A 24,613-nucleotide genomic window follows, 5' to 3' on the forward strand; every position below is an offset into this window, starting at 1 on the left:
TTCATGAGATCCCTTCCTTCAATCGATATCCGATGTATTTTTAATAAGATCAACAATGAATCAGTTTCTGAGTACGTTGTTATGTACCAATTAGACGCAATAGAATTCGGCTGAGATGTTAACAACTCAAATTCAACAGTTCTGTGAATCTCTCTCCAGGTGCAGGTTGTAGAAACGCCTAGGAAATAAAATCTAAATTAGTCCATATCGGCAAACAAGAAACTGGCACATCAAGTCTGAAGTGAATCCCATGTTACGCGAGAAGTACATAGGAAACTTTCAACAATTACGAACTTGCCTTGTACGAGTTTAGCATCGTGCCTGAGCCAAAATGGTATTTTTGATGTTATATTTTATTTTATTATTACTTTCTTTTTTGGTAGACTTTAATTTCGCTGAGCGGTGACCAGCATACTGTGGTATGTTTCAAGTCAAAATTTGTTGACAAATCACACACAAAGGCGAAATGCCAAAAAGCTTCTAAGAAACCAAATGAGCAAAGATAGGCTGACCAGGACTATCGAAAATAATTATTTTGACTATAATTATAATCACTTTTAAAAGTGTTCTTACTACAGTCGTACTGGCGTGTCATATTTTGTCCAAGCCCAAGTTTGTAAGAATTGATTGACTATGGAAAGAAAGTTTGCTTATTTGCACATCAAATCATTATTTTTAACGATGGAATGAGAGGTTTTATAGAAATATTTGTTACTGTTGTCCAATTTGGTTTATTGTTGGCAGGGTTCAAAAATAACCAGACTATTTTTAATTAGTAATGGATTTTTTTATTAATTCTTGATAGGATCAAATAACAGCTTGCCCATAACCTCGATTACTGTAATATTACATTTTTTTATCATTCCATAATTTAAAGACATTTGAAATGGTAATTTTTGTAGGTATTCAGTTCGACTTTGTAAGGATTCAGTGATGGATTTGAAAAAGGCAGGGAAAAAACACGTTATGCAAGACCGGCTTAAAGAATTAAATATATGGTATAAACATGATGGGCCTAAAAACTATCAAACTATTTTTGATTAGTAATGGATTTTCTTACTATCCCCATAATTTTTACCTCATTTGCAAATGTATTTTTTGTGGTTTCACTGCAGTTTGCATAACATAGTTCGGATCGAAATTTGTAAGGGTTCCGTTTTGAATTTGAATAAAAGTATGAAAAAACAGGTCATTTTAAATTATGCATTTCTTTTATTGTTAATAAAAAAAGTGCAAAAGAACCAGGTTATGAATGTTTTTTTTTTAAGAAATAGACAGATATTTTTTTAAATAGCGGACAAGGTTCAAAACAACCAAACTATTTTTAATCAGTATCGCATTTTTTATTTTCCCCAAAATGTTTAACATATTTACAATGATATTTTTGTGTTACACTGTAACTGGCTTAATACGGTTTGTTCGGGTCGAAATTTGTAAGGGTCCGTTTAGAATTTGAAAAAAGTGTGAAAAAGCAGGTTATAAATGAGTGATTTTAAATTATGTATTTCTTTTATTATACCAATAATTTTTAAATTGCAACTTGCATGCACCATGTTCGAAATTCGTAAGGATTATCAATCCGAAAAATTATGAAAAAAAAGGTTATCGTTGGCCTGAACTTTTAATACAACAATTAGTCTGGACAATTCTATTATTTTTAAGTAATATTATTTAAAGTTTTTGTCTGCTAATTCACTCGTTTGTATGTATAATGTAATTATTATCAAAAATATCGTTTTTAGTGCTTATACTCTCTGTAAACTTGCACACAGAATTATTTTTAGGCGGATTGACATTATTTTTAATGGTAGAACTGTGATTTTAATGTAAAGTAAGCATGATGATAAAACATCAGTTTGCAAAAAAATGAGTAAGACGTCTGACATCACAAACTAGCAAGGATGATTAAAATTGTTATAAGTTTGCATTAACGGAAGTTGGTAGAGAACTTATTTAAAAATGACAGAATATTTTATATCGTCGAGTTAAAAGAGATATGATTCAATTATCGCCTTCATTTCCGTCTGTTCATTGTAAATATTTACTCAACAGTGGAAGCAAACAGATATCCGAAGTTTTATGTAAGTTGTACGTTGACTTTTATTTTTATTAATAAATGTAAAGCAATTTTGTGGTCATTTCATTATGTATACACATCAATCTTGCAATCAATCCGAACTGTGCAATCCTAAAGACACTGTGACTTCAACAAATATTAATTGCCTTAATTTGCTCCATCCAATGCATGAATTACCATTTTATCCTGTTCTTGCATAATTTATAAACTAAGTTATTAATAGTAATAATAATAATCAAAGGCCTTTGAAAGTCTAAGGCCGTTTAACTCAATTGACTTCATAATACCTGCCCTGATGGGATACTCGTTTTCAAAATGATACTTTTTCCCTATGCCAGTGGGCATTGTTTGCAAACACACGATGCGATTGACCATGAAAACTTCAAAGTTGTGTTATTTATATGGTAAGTCGTGGCTTACGATGATAAAGCTGTCATTGATTAGCTCTCAAACTGGAGACTCCAGCTGTGGGGGCACAGAGTTTGCCGATCTGTCCTAAATGTGAATCACCACAGGAAGAAAATTATGAAAAACGGTAGAAGCCGATCGGATCGATATCGTGGTGTGACCTTTGGCAGACCACGTACCGCTTTTATCTCTTTACCTTTCCGCTTTGACGAATACAGTTTCTTCCTGATATTATTATTTACTTTTATTATTAAATTCTGAAACAAGAGTTGTCCGTGTTTCGGAGGGTTTTTAATTACTTCACAGCGTCGGGGCTGAAATTATAAGAAACAAATCATCCTTTCGATACAATAACTAATTAAAATTAAAATTAATTACTTTCGTCGATGATGACTGCGTTCAAAACTAGAAAATGTATAATTATTATTATCCTAGGTTAGATGGGCCTGAAACACTCTCCCTCTCGTCTTTGTTTTTCCTTCTTAACCTGAAAAACGTCCTTTCTTAATATAAGCAGAGATGATAAACTAGTTCATTTGCTTGACAAAATTTACAGGCGGTATTAAAAATGTGAAAACCCTTTTCTTAAAAGTATGTTTAGTTTGGACGCGAGGACATTAGCTCAAAATGATAATTTATACCCGCTGAATTAATATATAGCTATGAATTTTCCAACAAAAAAAGACCTGAAACAAAAATACTGATGGTAAGTCTTTATTAACTTTTCTATTAATTCAGTTAAGTAATTAAGCCAGAGCCTTTAAAACTAAAAATGATTTTAATGAATAATTGATTTTCATCTATGGCAGCGTGAAGCGTGAAACTGATTATGATCATCCTGGTCCGCCTATCCTCGCTGTTTTTGATCAGAAGCTTTTCTGCATTTTGCCATAATAGTCTGTTGTTTCATAACATTTTCATTTTCTTAAATTAAATTTTTTGGTATATATAAAGAAACAACTATTAAAAAATAGATAAAGTAAAGTAGTAAATATTTATTACATTAACATCACATGCAGCAAAAATTAATTAAGTTATGTCTGACACGGCGCTCATCACTGTAAAAAAAAAAGGTTCGAATGTATTTATTTATACATTGAAACAAGTCTAACTACTGAGATGAGTGCCTGTTTTATTTGAACGACCAACGTAGTCAAGTAGGATATGCTTAATGTGTCTGACGAGGCAGAAGATGCCATGTTTTAATCATCTATTTAAAAAATAGTGTTGGAGTGAAAAAAACTTTCGATTTAAGAATTAATCGTAATGTATTTGAAAATTTGATAGGATTCGCTCGGAAAACGTGGAAATACAGGCAGATGCTCATTGCAGAATTTAATTCAATTGAATTGAATTGGTTGAAAACAAGAAAATTCCTGGTATGTTAACGTTGGTTGATATCGGTCTGCTCAAATAGAGAATTCTCAGAAATTATTTTGGAATATAATAATATTAATTCGGTTAGTTGTTTGCAAGTTGTAACGCAAATATTTATTTTTATAGTGGATTGTGTGGCTCTTTCCACCTCAGGATTAAAGGAGATTTCCTCTATTATAAATTTTTTTGTTAAATAAACCTCATTTATTATTACAATAGTACAAATGACTTGTAAATGTCTGAGTTGAAATGTGACAAACATTCATCTGTGCTCTGCAGAGATTTTTTTACATTTACTACGTTAACCATCCAGCCATTTTTCTCTCTTTTCAAGTTAAGAGGGACAGGTCACATTAAATTTTCCAAACAAGGACTGCAGATTAGCTGAACAAAAATACATTGTGTTTTATAACCACTTTACTATTTCAAAAATAGATTAAGACAATAGTCTAAAATGTTATTGTCCATTTTATTTCCTGCAAGTGGCTAGGATAATGAACTCAACAACCTATTTTCTTTTCTATTCTTTTTATTTGTCCGCAATGCATTTCGGGGCGATTTTCCCGGCTCCCCTCTTCGCCATGGCTTTGGGCGAAATACATTGCGGACAAATAAAAAGAATAGAAAAGAAAAAAGGTTGCTGAGCACATTATCCTCGCCACATCAAAAAAAAAAAAAAAAAAAAAAAAAAAAAAAAAAAAAAAAAAAAAAAAAAAAAAATATCATTTTCCTTGCAAATCTTCTATGTTTGCGGGATGAAATCGGGAACAATCTGAAGTAGATAGAATCTCTTAAAACTGAAAGGCTTCTACATTTTTCACATTTAGCCATGTGAGTTTTCTTTTTGGTATTTACAGAATGAGGAAGTTTGACCGTCTGAATATAGTGTAACTATCCTCGCTGTTTTGTTCTGTCCGACGAGACACAAAAACCCCTCGGTGAAAAGTCGATATGTGTCTAACAGCGATAGGGGGTTTGCAGAGTGTGAACATTAGCAATTTGATGACGGTTTACTCATCCTCACTATGTTTATTTACGAGACGCGTTAAAATAACACTCTAACTTACTAGTGAAGATGGCGAAAAGCTAAAACGCTACTGACCGCGATAAGTAGGACAAAATGGTAAACGACCAAGCTACACGTTTAACTTTTCTGACCAAGTACCCATGGTAAGAAAAATCTGCGGTGTCAGCAGAGCTCTCAACAAAATTATTTCGGTTTACTATCTGCATACTTTGGTCGAACCTCAAGACACTAATTTATTAAACACCTTCAGGAGCTTCGTTAGCAAAACTCGTTCAATTATGCTCGGGGAAAAAATAAGCGATAGTGGCTGCTCAAGTCAGTGGATTTCTAGACTACCAAGTTGTGAGAAAGGTCTTGCAAGGCACTTTTTATGCCTTCTACGATATTCCTCAGCTTTCTTAATATTTATATATAGATTGAGTTAGAAAGCAAAGTAGCATCTCGTTTCCTTCCCTCTGCGTATACATCCTAATTATATTAGCAGACTATCAAACATGACTGACGACCTCCCGAAGATTTAGCCTAGGAAGACAGTAAGGAGAAAGTATATTTTTTAGTGAAGCTCCCCGAGAGGTTTGGGCAATAGGATGACCAGTTGCCCAAGAAGACACTTTCGGTACGGTGGCTGTGTGCAGAAGATATGTTGGAATCGAAAAGATGACTGGATTGAGGAAAAATCAGCCAGTATTACACGTTTTGCCGTCTTCAGGGATATTACCCAAATCTGAAGCTAGTTTCAAACATGGAAGCAGGATGGACAGGTGGTAATTCACCCAGGGAATTCTTCCGAAGCTAAGCCCTCCAATACTACCAGGGAGAGGTGCTCCATCTTTTATGCAGATGGATAATGTTTTATACAGATACCCGTTTTGAAGGAATTTTAAAAGGTCTTCGATCACCATGAAGCTTTCTTAATCGGTGAATTCTAACTTTCCATTTCTTTTTAATTTCGCCTGATCCTCCCGCAGACGACGATCGTGACCATGACGTATTGTTTAAAGAGCGAAGCAGTCTTCTTCTTCTGATTCTGATGCTTCCAATTATCTTTTTCAATAATCATCCTTGGGTTTGTTTTGATTGCAGATATTTCACGATAGTGCAGACTCCGCGCGGTGGGGTGTGCAGGACGGCGCGTTGCAGCGTTGCCTCGACCATCGTCCTCATCTGGAGCCTCTCCTTCCTGTCGATGGTGCCTCTACTCATCTACCAAGAAGTTGAGACCGTCCGCCTGGGAGGTCTCGTCGTCTACGAAGCCTGCCTGGAGAGGTGGCCTTCCCGGGCGGCCCAGGCAGGCTACACTCTCGCCATTTCCGTTGCACAGTTCGCCTTCCCGGTCCTTGTCCTCAGCACGATCCACGCGAGGATATCTTCCTACCTCAGGCTCCACCTCTCCTCGCCGCCAGTCGACAGCAGCTGTAAAAGAGGTGCGATTCACAAAAATAAACATAATGAACAAACGATTTCTTTCAATTTTATATTGGAGGTTTTTCAATGGGTATGAACGAGAATAGGTTGTTTTGTATGAAGCTTGGAGTAAAATGAAAATTAAAACACCTTTACCGTTCATTATTTATTTATCGATCGTTGGGTAATGAATTCATTATTTTCCATTAACTGCAGTCAGGTGATATAACGTTAGCCTAGACACTCTCGTGTAAACAATTGAGGTCAATACACTGCTTTCCACCGAAGTCAATTCAATGAGACGGCAGTAACTTTACTCGGCTAAAAAAAATTGCAAATGAAATCAAACAAAATTGCCTTTGTTCGTTGTTAAACCCGACGTTTTAAAGGATTTATGCATTAATTCGGCTCGTTTGAAATTAGGTTTTGATATCGGGACGCTTTCCCTCCCGTTTCGAATGGTAAACCCTCAATTGTATTATTCAAATGTGACAAAACTCATCCTTATTCATGGGGGAAAAATTTGAGGACGCTTCAATTTTATCATGACAATTTTCCAACTCCTCCCTTCCTATTTTAAATTACCGTCAAGCCTTCCACTTGTCCACTGGTTGATAATTGAATTTTTATTGTTAGTAAATTTTAAACGACGACAGGAAATCGAACTCTGCATTCGCAGTTCAACGACCCTTTTATAGAACCTTGAAATATGAATATGTCCTGTCTTAACCAATTTGGATCTTGTTAACAATAACAAACACATTCCAGCAACCCCATTACCTTGTTAGCAAGATCAAAGTTCAAAAACTGACAAATCGGTTTTTATCGCTCACTTGGTAACAACAAAAAAGAATTGATGCTAATAAACAAAGTTATTTGCAAATGCAAATAAGATTATTACGAAAAGATAAATGTTTGAAGGTCTGCGGATTACAACTGAAAAGATGAAAATGAAAAACGAGACCCTTCACACAATGAAACCGTTACATTACAATCATACATCATAGGATTCTTCTCATTACCTTAAAAGCTCATACAAAAGATCAATCTTACAACAAATGAACTAAAATAGACTAACAAGGAGAAGCTACGGACCTACCACCGATTTCAACGAAACGTTTTTTAGTGATATAGAATTAAAAATATTAGATATGTGCCTAAGAGTTAAAACCCTAAACATCGAGTAAAATTAAAAGTAATTTACATATTTATAAAAAAAAAAAAAAGTTTTGCATATTATTATTATTATTATTATTATTAATTTTTAAGGGCGTTTTAACGGCTAAGGTCATTTCACGCCCTAACATCCCAAACCTTCTATCTTAGGTTAGCTATATCTCTTCTGAGTGCTATAAAGCTCTGACTCCAAACATTCACTCGTAATCTTATTTATCCTATTGCCATCCAAGCTTTAATTTTTCTTTTTAAANAGAGGCGGCAGCTTTAATTTTTTCAGTAAACGTAGCAACATCTATGTCGACGTTGTTACATAGGTTAGGAAGGTGGGCAATTTGAGCATATTTATTCCAATCTGCCATGCGGGTATTCCATTTAGGACAAAATTCAAAATCCATTTTACGTATATGAGATTCTATTTTAATGGGGAGGTGATCACTTTGGACATCCGTTTCTAGAACGTTCCATTCAAAATTGGTCGCTAGGAAAAAGTTTTGCATATATTTAACGATTCATTGTGTTGGGTCGTACGATAATATAATATATAAAATCGCATTAAATGAAATCAGATATATAAAAACTTTCAAAAACAAAAATACTCTTCCAATAAAGTAGGCTAAAAACATTGTGGAAAAAATTCGTATTTCTTTTAAGCTCTAAAACCATTAAATACGAATTTTCATTGCAATAAAAAAAGTTGTTTCGGGTGCAATTTGCTTTTCTGGCCGATGTGTTTCACATAAAATTTCATAATTACTTTGGATTTTTATGTACTATAAATGTATTTAGTAATCATAATTAATCATATTAATTATTTTAATTAATTATACTTTATATTTATTGTCTTGGTTGAGATGAAAAAGCTAGTGTCAGGAGCGGGATTCGAACCGACGTCCTTCGGCTCAATACGTAGCTGCTCTAACCACGTTTGTCACGATAGCTTAAGTTAATAAAGTATAATTAATTAAAAATGTATTACAACTGTTAGAAAAGTTAATTTTTCTTGTTCCGTCTTTGCCAAGGGTTTTAAATTTATGTCATTAAAAGGGAGAGAAAAATATTTTAAGCTAATTTGCTCCTATTCCAATATTTTATAAAGAATAGTAACAATTTCAAAACTTAGATTGGTCTTTTTTAATTTAATTTCACGAGTAATACCAGGAAAAAAGTTCAATTTCAATTTCTTTATCTTATATTCATGTCTGTTCCTAATCCTCGACAACTATGCTTAAAAAGTTATGATTAATAATAATAGGTGGGGGTTATCCGAGACGGTCTTGCATGTCAAGGGCACGACCTGCAGACCGAGATCGTGAGCCGTAGACTAGGAATCTTCCTTACCCGATTGAGAATAGGTCATACGCGGTTGTCACACGAGCACCTGACTCTTGGGCCAAAACCCGCGCAGGTGCTCCTGTTGCAGAAAAAGGTTGCTCGATGTGTCCCACGTAATAGAAACTTGTCATGCCTTTGCTCCTTGCAGAGAGCGTGTAGGCGTGCCGCCGAATTTAAGAATGGTTTCCGAGTCACTTGTTCTGTGATTATTTGTTTTGTTGAAATGCGTGTTTGCATTAGTGTGAACGGAGTGAATAGTTGAATTAAATTTTAGACCTTTAGACCAGATTTGTAACATCTCTGTTCATCATCACCTAAAAAAATTGAAGATACAAAAGATAGATTCCAGGCTGCCCTATTCTCAATCTATGTAGAATAAAATATTTTACCAAACATATTAACAGACTCTGATCTTTGTAATTATCTAAACGGTTGAGAGGAGGTTTACTATGTTATTATTTAAAAGATGCACTATATTACAAAAATTGACTTGTCAGAAAATGTAATTATTAGCTATAATTCATTTTTTTATCTGCCTTTTCTTTCTTTTGAGCTTTTATTATAATTATTCAGAAATCGAGAGATGCTGTCTGGTGTGATAGGTTTCAGAAAAACATTTTCTTTATCGTGCCGACGTTTCGATCTTTATTGAGATCGTCTTCAGGGCTCAAAGTGTTTGACTTCTGTGTAATTGTGCCATTCTTGCGTGTCGTGTTGAGAGTGCCCATAATTATCGATTAACGGTCACTAATCACCACACACTTTTATTATAATAATAAAAATAATAATAAATTGTATTGCAACTCTGCTGAAGGATTAGTACCCAAGCAAAACATCTTTTCGTTGAGATATTTTGTTTTATTTTCTTAATAGCTTTATTAATAAATAATACGGTTATTATTATGATTACGCATTTTCAAAAAGGTCGCCCTGCGGTATGTTACTCTAGGGAGCCAAGAACCTTGCGTTCTATGGTAAAACCCAGTTCCAAACGACTAACTGTGTCTCGCTGAGTTTCTAATCCTCAGCACTAAGAATCAATTTGATATTCAAAAACATAAATTTGAATTTAAATTTGAAAGCACAAAATTGATTTGGTTAGAACACAAATGGGACTGAATAAATATTTATCAAAAGTAAACATTACAATGAAAATCCTTAACCAACAATGGAATATTCACCGCTAAACGGTAATCCCTGTTTAGAACACAGTATGAAAAAAATAATTTTAAAGTGAGAAAAATTAACAAAATAATTTAACTATGGATGAGAAAAAGAAAATAAATTAATTTAATATGTTTACCACAAATAATTGAGGTTTGTAGTTAATATTTTACTAAACTTCCCAACGTGAGGTCATCACTCGTCGAAAACGTGACGTGAAAGTGTGATGTCATCTTTATTCTACAAATACGACTGAAACTCTGCTTGCTGTGTGGGTGCTGAGCCTTTATGTGAAAATATAAATTTTCCCAGGTCAATAACCACCGGTCACAGACTTCTGTGAACAAGTCCACGCAAGAATTTCAAGTTTACCTCGGATGTCGATAATGGAAAAAAACTCTTTCGCGACTAAGAAATTGATTGCGTTATAAGCCTGTAATCCAGAGAATTGTGAACAGGTGTAATAAAACGCTTTCACATTGTTTTTGTTTACTCTGTATTTCATCATATAGACCTGTATAGAATATAAGTTTTTTATTAATATATTTACTTTTTCACCCCGCATTTTAATTTTATAACGTTATTTTTCTCCGAGTTCACAGAACCGCAATTCCTTGGTGAACGTGTTAATTCAGTTTTAAATTGGAATTCATTCTGTACAAATTCGTATAAATTCACCCACCTTTTGGGTTGGGATATTGTTTTATGAAATAAACACAGGATATTCCGTATTAAGCGGTGGTCGCATGACAAAATAATAGATTCGCTTGCCTCAGATGTGACAATACCTTTCACAATCAATAATCCATTAAAAAAAGCTTTATTCTAGTTCTGCAGTTACGCCAACATACGCAATTCAAGTTTGTTTTGTTTTTTGTAAAAATCGAGCTTTGTTTGTTCCCCCACGCAGGATTTTGCTTAGTTACTTAATAATTAATAGCTTTTTTACTGTGTTGTTTTCAACTAAACTTGAAACACAATTTTCTCATGGTGGTCTGCGGGGTGATGAATCTGTAATTTGATTGTTATTTGGCCTTCCTATACTGGGTTGGTCTGTCAGGCGTGTTTTGGCAATTACCCATCTTTAGTGTGTTTAGGTGCCTCTGGTGGATTAAGTTTTTTTTTTTTTTATTATGCAATGACCCTTTGGGATCGTCAATTCTTTTGCCTTTTAATATTGTGTATGTAAACCATTGCTAATTTGTCTGCTTAGGAGTCTTTTAGTAATAAATGTATCGGGTTTAAATATTTCCAAGTGTTCGAGTATGTTCACGTTTCGTTTTTTTTTTTTTTTGTATGTTGTGTAGCCGTTTCAAACTTCCTTATTTTTTTCTTGATGGTTATCTGTGAGGTAGTTCCTAAACGATGTTTTATATTCTTTGTACGCGTATTTTATTTTTTGTCGTATCTTCCCGATGTATTTTTATCAGCATTTCCATGTTATAGCGGATACGCCATTTTTGACAAGTTGTTTGATGCTAATTTGTTAAATAGATTTGTTATTTGTATGCATGTGAAAGTTGTCTGGTTTTGGGTTGTATTTTGGATTATTTGTGTGTGCGTTTTGTTTATTGTTTTATTAATCGTGAAACAACCTACAAAGTTTTAGCAGATTATTAAGAAGATGTTGAAATCAGAAGATCTGATGGATCCAAAACCAATTAAGGAACCGGATCAGCTATTTTCTGGGCAAGCCCAAACAATCAAACTTACTCATTAGGTAATATAGACACCTCGGTCTTTCAAGCTGATATGTTTGCTATTAATGCTTGTGCTATAGAAAATCTTAGAAAATAGAAAAAAGAGGTTACACTGGAAAAAAATCCTCATATCATCAAGCAGCTATGCAGCACTAGAAATATTAGCACTAAAAAGGTCACAACCAAAATAATAGGTGGATGTATCTACCAAATTCTAAACCTGGGAAACCAACAACCTGACAACAACTTAGGCACCAAGGCACACAGTAAGTCAGGCTAATGATGCAGACAAACTGACCAATAGAGAATTTGCAAGGGTCAGAGCCCTAAAAGTCGAAGAGTCTGGAGTTGATATAATCAGGTCATCAAGGTTCTTTCGGCGTTTCTGTGCGCAAGCTATTGTACCTAATCAATGTATATTCCTACATAGCATAAATGATATATCTATCTGATATATGATAATGCGGCACCATGTTCGACCCATAAATCCTGTGACCAGTACTAGCAGTTAAGATTTCTCTACAACAATAATAGCCTATTTTATATCATTTTTTTTTTGCCTTATGATCTTTGCATATTAGCCATGACGAATTCTTATGTATATGTTGTTCAAATTGGGGGTTATCGGGGAAAAAGGGCCAGAGGCGACGGTGGGAATCGAACCCACGACCGCGGCGTGAGAGTCTCTCATGCTAACCACTCGGCTACCGCGGTCCCCTATTTTATATCATTGCATTGCATCAATTTGGCTTTCGGGAAAGGCGCTTTACACTAGACAAGGTGAAGAACTTTGAGAGCAAAATTGAGAGAATATTGGAAAAAAGACAAGTCCGGTCAAGGTGATCATCTGAGTGATCGTATATAAGCCCAGGCCTAAACATGGAACAGCAAGATCAAACACAGACTCCTCCATCTCTGAATGGGCCAAAAAAATCACAAAGGAGAAGTTGACGAAACGAGGTGCCAGACTTAGCAAACTCATGATTGAAGAACCCTCACCAAAACTGGCAAACACGTTTCTTCAGCTAAACAGGGTAAAACTCAGGGGAGTGTTAGGAATTTATACCAACCACTAGCAACTGAGAAAACACCTCCTCAACACGACACAACATTCTATGAAGGCCACATTTGTATGTTATATAGTGAAGAAGAAGAAACTGCCATCCATATCATCTTCGAAAGCAGATCAACCGCTCAATAGAGACATAACCTAGAGTACCAAGAAAAAGAATTGCAGTAACAGTCAACTACCTTTTCTTAAAAGAAGGATCGAGTCAATTGAACTGAACAAAGGACCTAGGAAATCAATACAATAATCCAGAAGGCTGCTGTCCTGCCTTATCATCATCATCATCACCATGGCTGAGGTTGTCATACCCATTCCTAAACCTTCTTTCAGTGTGCATAATTGTCCGTTGAAATTAAAATAGTTTTGTTCTGTCATGTAGATTATGTTAGATAGTTGTGTTGTTTGATGTCACAGTTTTTCTATAGAGTACTTTTACATCATAAAAAGACAAATAATTAAAAATGTGTATAAGTTTTTCTATAATAAGATAGCTATGCAACAATATTGGATTAAAATAAATCTGTAAGCCTCTAAGAGTAGGATAAAATGTAAAAATCACTCATATAAATGGCTTTATTCTTTAGATACGGCATAAACAATGTGATTGCCTGTAGAAGAAGGGTTGCTGGTATGCAATTGCCCTTCTTTCCATGGGGTACTCGAAACCCAATTCCTTTCTGACATCTGTAAAACGATCCAGGGTTGTAAAAGAAAACCTTGATTCGGGATTCTTTTATATGATTGATGTAAGCTTTGTTTATAACCAAATTTTTATGTTTTCACATATTTTTATAACCGGCGGATTTTTTTATCACAGACAACTTTCTTTTGAAAGAAACGCGTTAAATTTTCACAGAGTAAGTGTAATATTATATAATGTAGCGCATTTCAATAAAATATTAATGTTGTAATAGACGGATAATAAATTTCATTAAGGGGTAGCGACCGTTTTTCGGAACAAAATAGGCATTATTTAAGTAGATTTTAATGTTTAAACTTAACTTTCAGACTTCCCTGAAAAAGAATTGAGTATTAAAATTAAAACCCACTGAGTAGAAGTGGAGTAAAACAGAAAAATAGGAGAAAATTCTTGGACTGATAATATAATTTTTATATGTATACAGACTATGTTTTTTGTATTGTACATTTTTTTTATTGGTTGAAAACCTTAATAAATCCGTCTTGAAGTATAACAGTTATACATTTCTAGAGGTATATCGCCACCTTCCTCTAACTTTTAGTATTCCCATAAATTCAAAGAATAGGTTATGGTAGTAATAAAGTTTATTGCCGATCTCAATTCCCTCTGTATATTTATTAGTCACCCCGTTCGTATATGTTATGGAAGGGCGTATTGATCACGATGACATATTTATTCTTGATACGCTACGGATAAATATATCAACGTTAATAATCGTAAATATTTTACAGGGAAGCGATATTCATTTCAACCAGAATATTTGTTAACTCTGTTTCCTACGTCAAATAAAATACACTTTGCTTTCAAATATTTTGAATTCTTCACTGATAAAATGTATCAAAAACAACTCATTTTTAAGTACTTATAAAATTTTAACAAATTTTTTACATATTTTTTATATCGTATACATTAAAGCATATAATTGGAATAGGAAATTTCAAGGACTGGTTTTGGTTGTCTCCATCGATGAAATATTGTAAATGATAAGGGAAAAAATAAATTTTAAAAAGTTGAAAAAAACCAATATCGGTGTTATCAATTTAAGATAATATAATTTTTATGACTTCCTGCTGTTCTTAGAACCTGCTCATTATCCGGTTGCGTACTTTCCTGCAGATGGTCATGCTATCATAATAGTGATTTTTCTCTTCTTAGATCAGAATTTTCATTGTTTTTGATTATTGCTTGCTATTTGTTTGTTGGATAGAATTATTTTTTTAATTTTCATTAGGTTAATCCAATAAATTCGGTGGCAATCGTCACGTCTTTTTCCACCTTCCTTAACTTAGCACGAATGAGTTGATATCTACATAAACAAAACAATTCCTCAAGCACAAGGCTGTTTTAATATGGATATGTTTTAGTGGATAGACAAATTTTTCGCATTAACGGGGTGAGCGCGTAGGTTGGGTTAGGTATGTTAAGGTTAGGGTTAGGATAAGGGTTAAGAAGACGGGTTAGGTTAAAAAAAAAGTTAGGTTATGTAGGGCTAGGGTCATAGCAAGAGTAAAGGACGGGTTAGATTAGGTTAGGGCTAGGAGTTTTCCTCGGGTCTCTGGTGTTGATAGGCATTTTTCTTTTAACTGCGGCCTAAAAGATGTAATGTGATCTTTAAAAGATCTATTGTGATCTCTCTCACTTAAACGATCTATCTGCTTATTCATTGGATAGAATTATTTTTTTCTAAACTTTTATTAAGTTAATGCTACACATTCCGTGACACTCCTCGCGTGTTTTTCAATCTTCCTAAACTTTATAAAAATAAGTTGATGTATACATAAACCTAGAAAATTTACAAAACCAAAAGACTATTTTAACATGGATATGTTTTTGGGTTGAATACACAAATTTTTTGTACGACCATTTTCGCGTTATGGATGTTGCGTTTCCGGGGAGATCTCATGCGTTCGGTTAGGGTTAGAGTAAAGGTTACGGACAGGTTAGGTTAGGAATGATTAGGTTAATCAGGACTAGAATTAGGATAAGAGCTATGGACTTTAGGCTACGTTAGAGTTAGGGTAGGGTTTTTCCTATTGTCTCTGGTAATAAGAGACTTCCTTTCTTCCACTGCGACCTAAAGATCTGTTGTACCCCAGAAAGTGCGCTATCCTTAGGCTAGATGAGCATTTTTCCGAGTGCATTAGCGTATGTCAATCTTTTTTAAAAAGATAGTTCCTACTCACAGTAAGTTGTTTTGCAACGATCCGGATTTCGAGCCTTTTAGCTCATCATCAGGCTGCAGGACTTCTACAACCTCGTCTCTCGACATAATTTCCAAAGTGAACCTGCTGATACCTCCGCCAAAGCGACATCCGAATTAACAGCTGATTTTTTTAATGGCGCACAATTTGAACGTGCGAAACGCGGAAATTATAACACAAATAAATATTATTATAATAGAAGTCCTTCAACCTGGTGATGAGCTAAATGGCTCGAAATCCGGATCGTTGCAAAACAACTTACTGTGAGTAGGAACTATCTTTTTAAAAAAGATTGAACACCACACTCGCTCCATCATTTATCATTTCTATTAGCGTATTTCTCTACGCCTTTTCAAACCAGCAGTCAAGTTTCGGAGCTAATGATTTGCAGCGACCTTGGACATGTGCCGATGTGTCTGCTGAGTCGACATGTTTCTGTTTGTTTTTCTTGTTTTTTAAATTGTGGTAATAAAATGTACAATGGCCAGTATAAATGTATATTATTTTTCTAATTCCTGCTGGAAAGGTAGATTTATTAGATTTTATTATTTTCCCAGTTGAGAACGTTGCTTCAATGGTGCATGCACCTGGTGTATTCATCCAGTGTATGGTCATTTCTTTCTCTAACTTTTGTTCAGTTCCGCTTTTACCTGGGGTGTGTTAGTTTACGGTTCTGGTCCAAAGGTGTGAAGGATACGCCTGCTTTTTGCTAGGGTTAGAATAAAGAACGGGTTAGGTTAACCATGATTCAATGTTTTTACGTGAATATGTAAGTAAATATGTAAGAGTTAAAAGTAATATGCTTGATCTATGGCTATTTCAGAAATTCGGAAGAGTCGCAATAGAAACTATTTAACTTATCACTTTCAGCTATTTTTTGGGGCCTTCAGATATTAGTTCTTTTCTCCATATTCTATGTTTTCAAGTATGTCGATTTAATTTTTTTTTTAAATTTGGGCCTTCAGATATTTTGTTTTCCATATTTTATGTTTTTAAAACTTGGAACATCCGTAAATAGATTGACTTAATAAAACATTTGCTTTGAGCAATTTTTCTTAATAGGCCAAATTTGTTGTTAACACTTAAGAGTCAGAATGCGAATCATAAAATAATTCAACTAATTAAAGTATTTCTTGTATGCGGATATCGAGGTATTTAATTCGTCTTAGACAATAGTTAGCAAAATTAAATAAAATAAATTTGTATTTTGAAAGAGGCAAAAAAAAATTGGATAAAGTTGAAATTACACGAGCCAGGTTGTAATGTAATCAACATTAAAATAATTAAAACAATTAAATATATTTTGTGCGTCAGAAAACATAAGAACAACAATTTTCATCCACAATTCTTATTTGCTAAATATTGCAGCTATAACGTTATTCTTAAAATTTATTAATAAAGATTCACCTGTTTCTACTTGAGGTAATGCTTAACGGCACGAAACCTTTTCTCCAGAGAAACATTTAGTAAATGTAATCCTCCCCATCGTTTAGCTTAGGTTATTTAGCCCCTGGCAGACAACACACTCCTTTGCCTTTCCAATTAAGTTATTTCGGAAAAGTAATTTCTGTACGAAGCCGAGGCCTACTCTGATAGATTGAACTCAAACATGGATAATATTTTTGTGCAAAACTTGGGTAAGACGGCTACAACGCACTTTATTACTTGTAGGCTATATTATCAAAGAACACTTATTTAAAAATAACTTTGAAAAATTAATATTTTACTTTAAAAAAACAATTGGGTAAACATATATTTTGACTTTCAAGACAACAAAATTGTTTGGCTTATTAAAATAAAAGTTTTACAATTATATGACGATACAAAAATTGTTTAAGGTTTCTTGAATGAATTGATACGCCAACATTTTTAAGTATTTTTTATTTTTAAGTATGCATTTCGGGTTCTCCCCTCTCATCAGACCTTACATACAAAAACATATTGATAAAATGTAAATTTAACACTAAGAAGAAAATTCCCACCTATTGTTAATTGTTAATTGTACATTTCATTGGGTTGAGTTAGATTAGGTTAGGAAAGTTTTGGTTAGGTAAGGTTAAAGTTAGGGTAAGGTTTTCCTCCTGTCTCTTGTAATAATAAGCTTTCTTTCGTCCACTGCAACCTGGTTATCTTTTTCACCTAAAAGATCAATCTCCTTGTTCTTTGATAAAATTATCTTTTTCTAAACTCATATTAAAATAATCCAATTTACCCTGTGGCTATCCTCACGTGTTTTTCAGCAGTCCTAGCTTTCATAGAAAGTGTACGTTGATGTTTATTTTCGCTTTATAGGGGAAAGCGTAAGGGTTAAGTAAAGTTAGGTAAGGGTAGAGTTAGAGTAAGGATTAAGGACGGGTTAGGTGAGGAATAATTAAGTTAAATTTTTTTCAACGTGTCTCTGGTGATAATAAGCTTCAGCTTGTAATTAGAGTGGTGGGATCAGGACAGTTGTTTTAGACCTTGTGAGAAGAAATAAAAAATAAACCACAGCAAAAAATACAAATAAACACCTTTTTTCTATTTTTTGAAAATAAAAATGAATAATATAGATTAAATTCCTTTTTTTTAATTAAAAATAAATAATACAAAATAAATACCTTTTCTATATTTAAAATGAATAATACCGATTAAAACCTTTTTAAAAATTAAAAATTAATAATACTAAATCAATACTTTTTCTTTAATTAAAATTAATGACATTGTGCCGGCAATAATAAAAAAATCAATTGACAGAAATAGAAAAATAAAAATAAAATGTTCTTGGGACAAGTGATTACCCTGCCAGTGCAGCTTGATGAAAAGTCGAAAGTAAATAGCTGTCGGACGCAATCGAAGACGGTTGCCCAGTCCGTTGAGCCAGAAAGACCTCCTCTGTCCAGAAAAAAGGCCGTTGAATCCAGAAATATATATTTTGTCGTCCCCGGGGAAGAGGCGATAGGCGAAAAAAAACCTCTCAGGACGCCACGCGTTCCTCGTCTGCCGGAGCCGCCGCGCATCAAGCGAATTCTGGTGCACTCGCGCTCCAATATGAAAATTGTTGTAAGCTCATCCACTGAGATAAAAACTATTGTGGAATTGACCCTTCTTTACATCCATACCCCTGAAAGTCACTAACCGTAAGCTTAGAAAGGTTGGTACAGTTCAATTTATTCAAGAAACCTTAAAAAAGGAACGAACAAAAAAATGATTTCAAAGGAAGATAAAACCGATTTGGGTGACACGGCTTGTCATAAGAAGTCACAGGTTCAATTATGCACATATGTATATACATTTGCTTGCGCACAATTGGGCTTACATAATTCAATCAGCTAATAATAAAAAAAGAATTAGTATATAAATACCGTCTAACAATGCACAGTTATAACACTATATAATTACAGCAACATATATATATTTAACAATATCCAAATATGGAAAAAAAGAAATAATGAAGTTTAATAGGACCGAATTTAATTTACATTGCTTTTTAATATAATTTTAGCATACTTTATATTCACACTTAAATTGTTGAACCTTGATACCTGATAAAAAGTTTAAAAAGTGAAAAACAATACTGTTTTACAGGGTGTTAATTTATCGTGTGACTAAAAATAGAAAATGTTAGCACGTTAGCTGTAAATTTTAAATGTCGGTTTTAAGTGTCGGCACAAGCTCCCACTTCAGGGTTTACCTCTTCCTTTTACCACCTTCATTAAAACTTTAAAGTCGGTCGGTTTTTACCATTCACCCTTCGTCGTGACAGAATGTTATCTTCATAATTCAATATAATAGTCAAAACTAAGTTGACACATTTTATTATTTATACAAATATTATATTATATTACTTCATATACAATATTTTTACTGTGGTGTTTAGTGACCGTTATCCAATGGTTATTTGGAGACCGTGAGGTGCGGTCTGGTGTGAAGTAGGTTTTAGAAAAACATTTTCTTTGTCGTGCCAACGTTTCGATCTTTATTGAGATCATCTTCAGGGCTCAAAGTGTTTGTTTTCCGTGTAGATGTGTCATTCTTGTTAGTCGTGTTGAGAGTGCCCAGGCATATGTGTGTTTATAAATCCCAGGCCCTGAAGATGAACTCAATAAAGATCGAAACGTTGGCACGATAAGGAAAATGTTTTTCTAAAACCTACGTCACACCAGACCGCACCTCACGGTCTCCAAATAATATTTTCCCTGTTACTTTGCACTTACACTTACACTTGCAAACGGGCAACACTTTTTTCAGGTATCAATGAAATTAATATAATGTAATAGGAAAAAATAAAACTAATGTCATTTAACAAATACGCGCACGCCCGTACAAACTCTTTTTCTTTCTTATGTAAATTAATGAGGAAAGATCGAAAACTAATGCCAACAAATAACCAATTTTATTGTATATAATTTTCTTTTTCTAAATCCCTCCCTACTTCATGTATAAAATACTATTTATAAATGCATATTTTGTCTAAGCTGAGTATAAATTGAGCAGAGAAAAAAGGTCAAATTTTCAACCATTCATATAAAGACATGACAATCTAATTTTTCTCAAAAGGCAGTCGCCTAGAAACAAGTCATGAAAAATGGTGAATACAAGCAAAAAGGATTGATATAAATTGAAACAGCGATACATTTCTACCTTTATTAAAAGTAAAAGATACAAAGAGAGTAACGTGTATGAATTACAAACAGGATCGCTTTTTATTTTATTACATTTTATTTTTTCCTCTCTGCCGCTTGTAAACAGAATTAATAAAAACCTGTCCTATTTAGACCTCGCATGTGTTCAACGTTGCGTACCAGACGTTTTGAAAAAATCTTAATCTATTCATAATTCGATTTGCTCTCATGGGGAAAGTCATACAAATATCCTGCCATCGTTAACTCACGAAGCAACGAGAAAAATAAGCATTGTAAGCACATTTTTGCTGTTTATTAAACTCTTTTCAAAAAGTTTAGTTATTTGTTTGCTTTAAATTATTTTTTGTGATTAAGTAAGATCTAAAGCTATTGGCTTTATGTAAGCTCTATGACACACTGAGATGCAAAAAAGTGGCCACCCTATTTTTTTAATTCAATATTTTTAACGAAAAATTTTTAATAAATCTTAATAAAAAAAATTAAACTGAGTAAAACAATTTTTTATCAACAATGATTATTTGGAGGTCGTGAAATGCGGTCTGGTGTGACGTAGGCTTTAGAAAAACATTTTCTTTATCGTGCCAACGTTTCGATCTTTATTGAGATCGTCTTCAGGGCCTGGGATTTATAAACATTGCTTAAATTTTACAAATACATGTAGGATGTGAAAAAAAAGTTTACCAAATATGTTCCTACGGAAACAAGGAAGAAAATATTCAATTCAGTACGGAGTATTCTCTTCTTGCTTTCATCACCGCTTGCATTTGACATGGCATCGATTTTAAGAGGTTTGGAATATCGTGCTGTGGATTATTTTCATACTCTCCCAACAGCGCCATTCCTAATTCCTGCAAATTATCCGGCATCACTGGGCACCTTTTTAACCTCTTGACTACTCGTCGCAAAGGTGTTCCATAGGATTCAACTCAGGACTACATGGTAGCCACTCGAAACATTGAAGCCGTTCCAAGTTGTCGCCAACGATATAGCTGTGTAGGGCCTTGCAATATCATGCATAAAAATAACCGTCGCCAATTAGTGAACATAAGAAAAAACACATCTTAATAAGCATAAGCATAAGCACATCTTCAATGTATCTCGCAGCAGTTAGGGAACCCTCGATGAAGATCAAATCACCGCCATAGATTCTCCGGAGTGACAAAATGATATATCGCTCTCCTGTTCTTCTCCAAACCCTCTCTCGTCCGACAACAGACCTCAAACAAAATCTTGACTCTTCCGAAAACATGATTTTAATCCAATCTTGCTCAGACCAATTGACATTCGGAAAGTCTTTGCCTTACAGTGCCGAAAACTGACATTGATATTTCTAACTTGTTGAAGCCGTTTTTGATCTCAACAGCGGTAGAATGTCGATTATGGAGTACATTCGAAACAATAAAAGATGACTCATGTCTTCTTGAGTAGCCTCCAGTATGTTGGTAGCGATGGAAGACAGTTGTTCCGGGAATGTTAAGCGCCCTAGCATCATACGCTTGACTTCTTTCATTTTCACAATGCTATGTTTTCTTGCAGAATATGTATCACTTAAAACCATCATTCAAACAAATTGGAAAATTAAAAATGGTACAACATAAAAAAAATAAACCAACCGGAACGTTACAAAGAATCTTTGCAGAAAAACCAACAAAGAAGCGATTAACTATTCAATTTACTTACTAAATTCAAATGTAAACTCAAGGGGGCATTATTTTGTCATTTCAGGGGGTTGTCATGCCTTTGAATTCTATCGTCTATTCTGTACTTACGAACTTACAGTATGAAGACGAAGAATTGGGTTGTATTTCTTCCAAAACACGTTCTACTGCGGTGTTTTTCGTTTACCTCTGTCTGTAAAATGTACACCTATGTTGGTTGAAGAAAATATTTCTCTTTTTTTTTGGTAAATTTTATGAGTTTCCTCCTGCTTTCTTTAATACATTCTGTGCTCTCTTTCCTTTCAAATCTCGCTATAAGATTTTTGGATTGCTTGTGTCTATTGACTGATTCGTATTGTTTCCTCACTATCAACTTGTCTTCTTTGTTAAGAATGGATATCTCACGACAAAGGGTCTTGTCAGCGGCAGGTTTTTTTTCTTGAAAGACCACCAAGTTTTGCAATTCAGAACCATTTTCGAGCTGATGATGACGGTTTTTAACTGCATGGACCTAGACATGAAAGATATTGGTGAACATCCTCTGAGTACTTAATTTTCTGACCGAATACTCTTCTGTACCTTTCTGGGACTTAGACCTGTCTGTATGCAAGCAGGTAATAAATTTCTTGGCAGTTCGTTTAAATTTCAATGCAGCCGTCGTCCGCACATCCAGGACCAGTTTCCGGGAGGTAGAGTCTAGGATGATGTGGGAGCTCCATTTTCTGCTCTTCCAACGGATACTGACAAGTTGAGAAGTCGTATTTTAAACTTGTTGTATTTGAAATTTGATTTTTTTTTGTTCTGATATGAAGTAAGTACATCCTGTTACACTGAAATCGAAGATCAAAAAAAGGCATCATCACCCTCATTATAAGGGAAATGTGTGTTAGAAAGTCTCTTCTGCATTGTTTCTCGTTTTTGAATATGGTGTAAATTTAATAATGTAGATGGCCAATGCTCTCCCTTTTCACCCTTAACACATGATCCCTGGTGACAGCTGGCTACCATCCTTAACCAATTTGAGGCTATCCGGCAAAGAATCGCCTTCTGGAAGTCAAAAAATTCAAGATGACCTGAGCAGCGACCTGACCGATATTATCCCCACTTTTGAAATTTTAAGATGTTTCTGTATGAAATGAAGATCTTTTATAGTTTCCCATAGCTGAATAGGCATTTCCCAATCTCCAGCATCTCCAACTCCGTTGATGTTTAACAGGTTTTGTGAGCTCTTTAGGTGTCTTAAGAGATAGCTATAGCCGTTGTAAGCCCTCAAAAGATAAAGTTTTTTCTAAACTGTCTCAACCGCTCGTATTTCTATTCTTGACCAAAGAGCACTTCAAAATACCTAAGTAAAACATGTGAATTCATCAGGTTCTTGTATGTTTTTCTTTCTGTAGCTTTGTCTCCAAACACCCTTGCTGTTTTCAATAGCTCATTGTTGTAGTGTATAGCTTGCTGAAAATCTTCCAAAAGGCCATAGATATTTCCTAAATTACTACATCCTTTCCTGTACTTCAGTACCATCTATTTATCTCGTGGAGTTTAAATTTTCTTCATAATAGAATATCTACCTTTAACATCTTGAGTAAACTCTCCAGGATATTGTTCAATCCGTTCTGTAAGCTTGCCCTTCACATGATAAATGTTAGCTAAGTTGTACAAAGCGTGGGCTTGGTTTAACTTACTATTCAGATCAATCGAAATTTCTAATTGCCTTTTGCAGTCCTATTAGGTTTCCCATAACTTCAAACGTGTTGCCTAGGTTACCGCCGGACTTCGCGATTCCGAGTTTATCGCCCATTATTCTAGCCATCTATAAAACTGCAAACTTTAATAACATAATCCCCGAAGCTCCCATATCACCTCATGGAAATGTTATATATTGAATATTCTATCATTAAAGTGGTATTATTCTTACATTTATGTTTCTTCTTTAGTCGCGTAGAGTATGTTTTTATTTTTGCTGTTAGAATCATCATTTATGGTGGGAAGGTATCAATCCTAGTACTTTCTTCATACAAATTACAAAAATTTCTCATCTTCTTCTTGCTCCTACGAGATATGCATAGGCATCATACCTAAAAAGTCTGTTTTTTGGGTTTCTTTTTGTTTGATTGACTTTCTTTGTTCTTTTAAGTTTTTGCGTTAAACATTAAAATTTAAATTTAAAAACTCCGCCTACTTCCCTGAGTTTATTTTAAAAAATTGCAAAAAAAAAACCAAATCCCTCCAGGGTTGTCATTTATAATTAGACTTTATTGGAGACTGTCGGATATCATCACATTTAATCCTCTTAATAAAATTCGATAAATAATCTCCACCGTTGATCGCAGAGATACAAAGCGGTGGAAAAAAAGACGCCTCCGTGAATTTAAAATGGGAAAGCGGTAAGTTCTGGGAAAATCTGATAGCTGACGGGCTGCAGGTCGTCTTTGAAGACAAAACCCAATACAGCACCCTTTCACAAGATTAGTTCGACTAAATGACCGCCTCTCTTTGATTACCCTTTGCTTCTACATTTTACAAAGGTCAAGTTAGCCCTTTCCAGATCCCGGACCATTTATGGAACTTTCTCCTGTTCGTACAGTTGAATGACAAATGCAATCAATAAATTTATACATGCCTCTGCTATAACAATCATTACAATAACGCAATTACATCAAAATTGTTAAATTATTTTTAAAAGTTTCGTGTA

The 24,613-nt window shown here is 34.2% G+C and overlaps 1 protein-coding gene across 1 annotated transcript in view; it reads left to right on the forward strand.

Annotated features, from left to right (window-relative positions):
• The window catches only part of LOC106662641 (neuropeptide Y receptor type 2-like), a 147,349-nt gene that overhangs the window by 108,031 nt on the left and 14,705 nt on the right, over window positions 1-24,613 (forward strand). Inside the window, exon 3 of the mRNA XM_014386861.2 lies at window positions 5,973-6,313. Coding sequence (XP_014242347.1) covers window positions 5,973-6,313 — 341 coding nt within the window. The remainder of the gene's footprint in view (window positions 1-5,972; window positions 6,314-24,613) is intronic.

This window comes from Cimex lectularius, unplaced genomic scaffold, assembly GCF_000648675.2.
Source record: "Cimex lectularius strain Harlan isolate CLEC.00 unplaced genomic scaffold, Clec_2.1 scaffold43, whole genome shotgun sequence".
NCBI lineage: Eukaryota > Metazoa > Arthropoda > Insecta > Hemiptera > Cimicidae > Cimex > Cimex lectularius.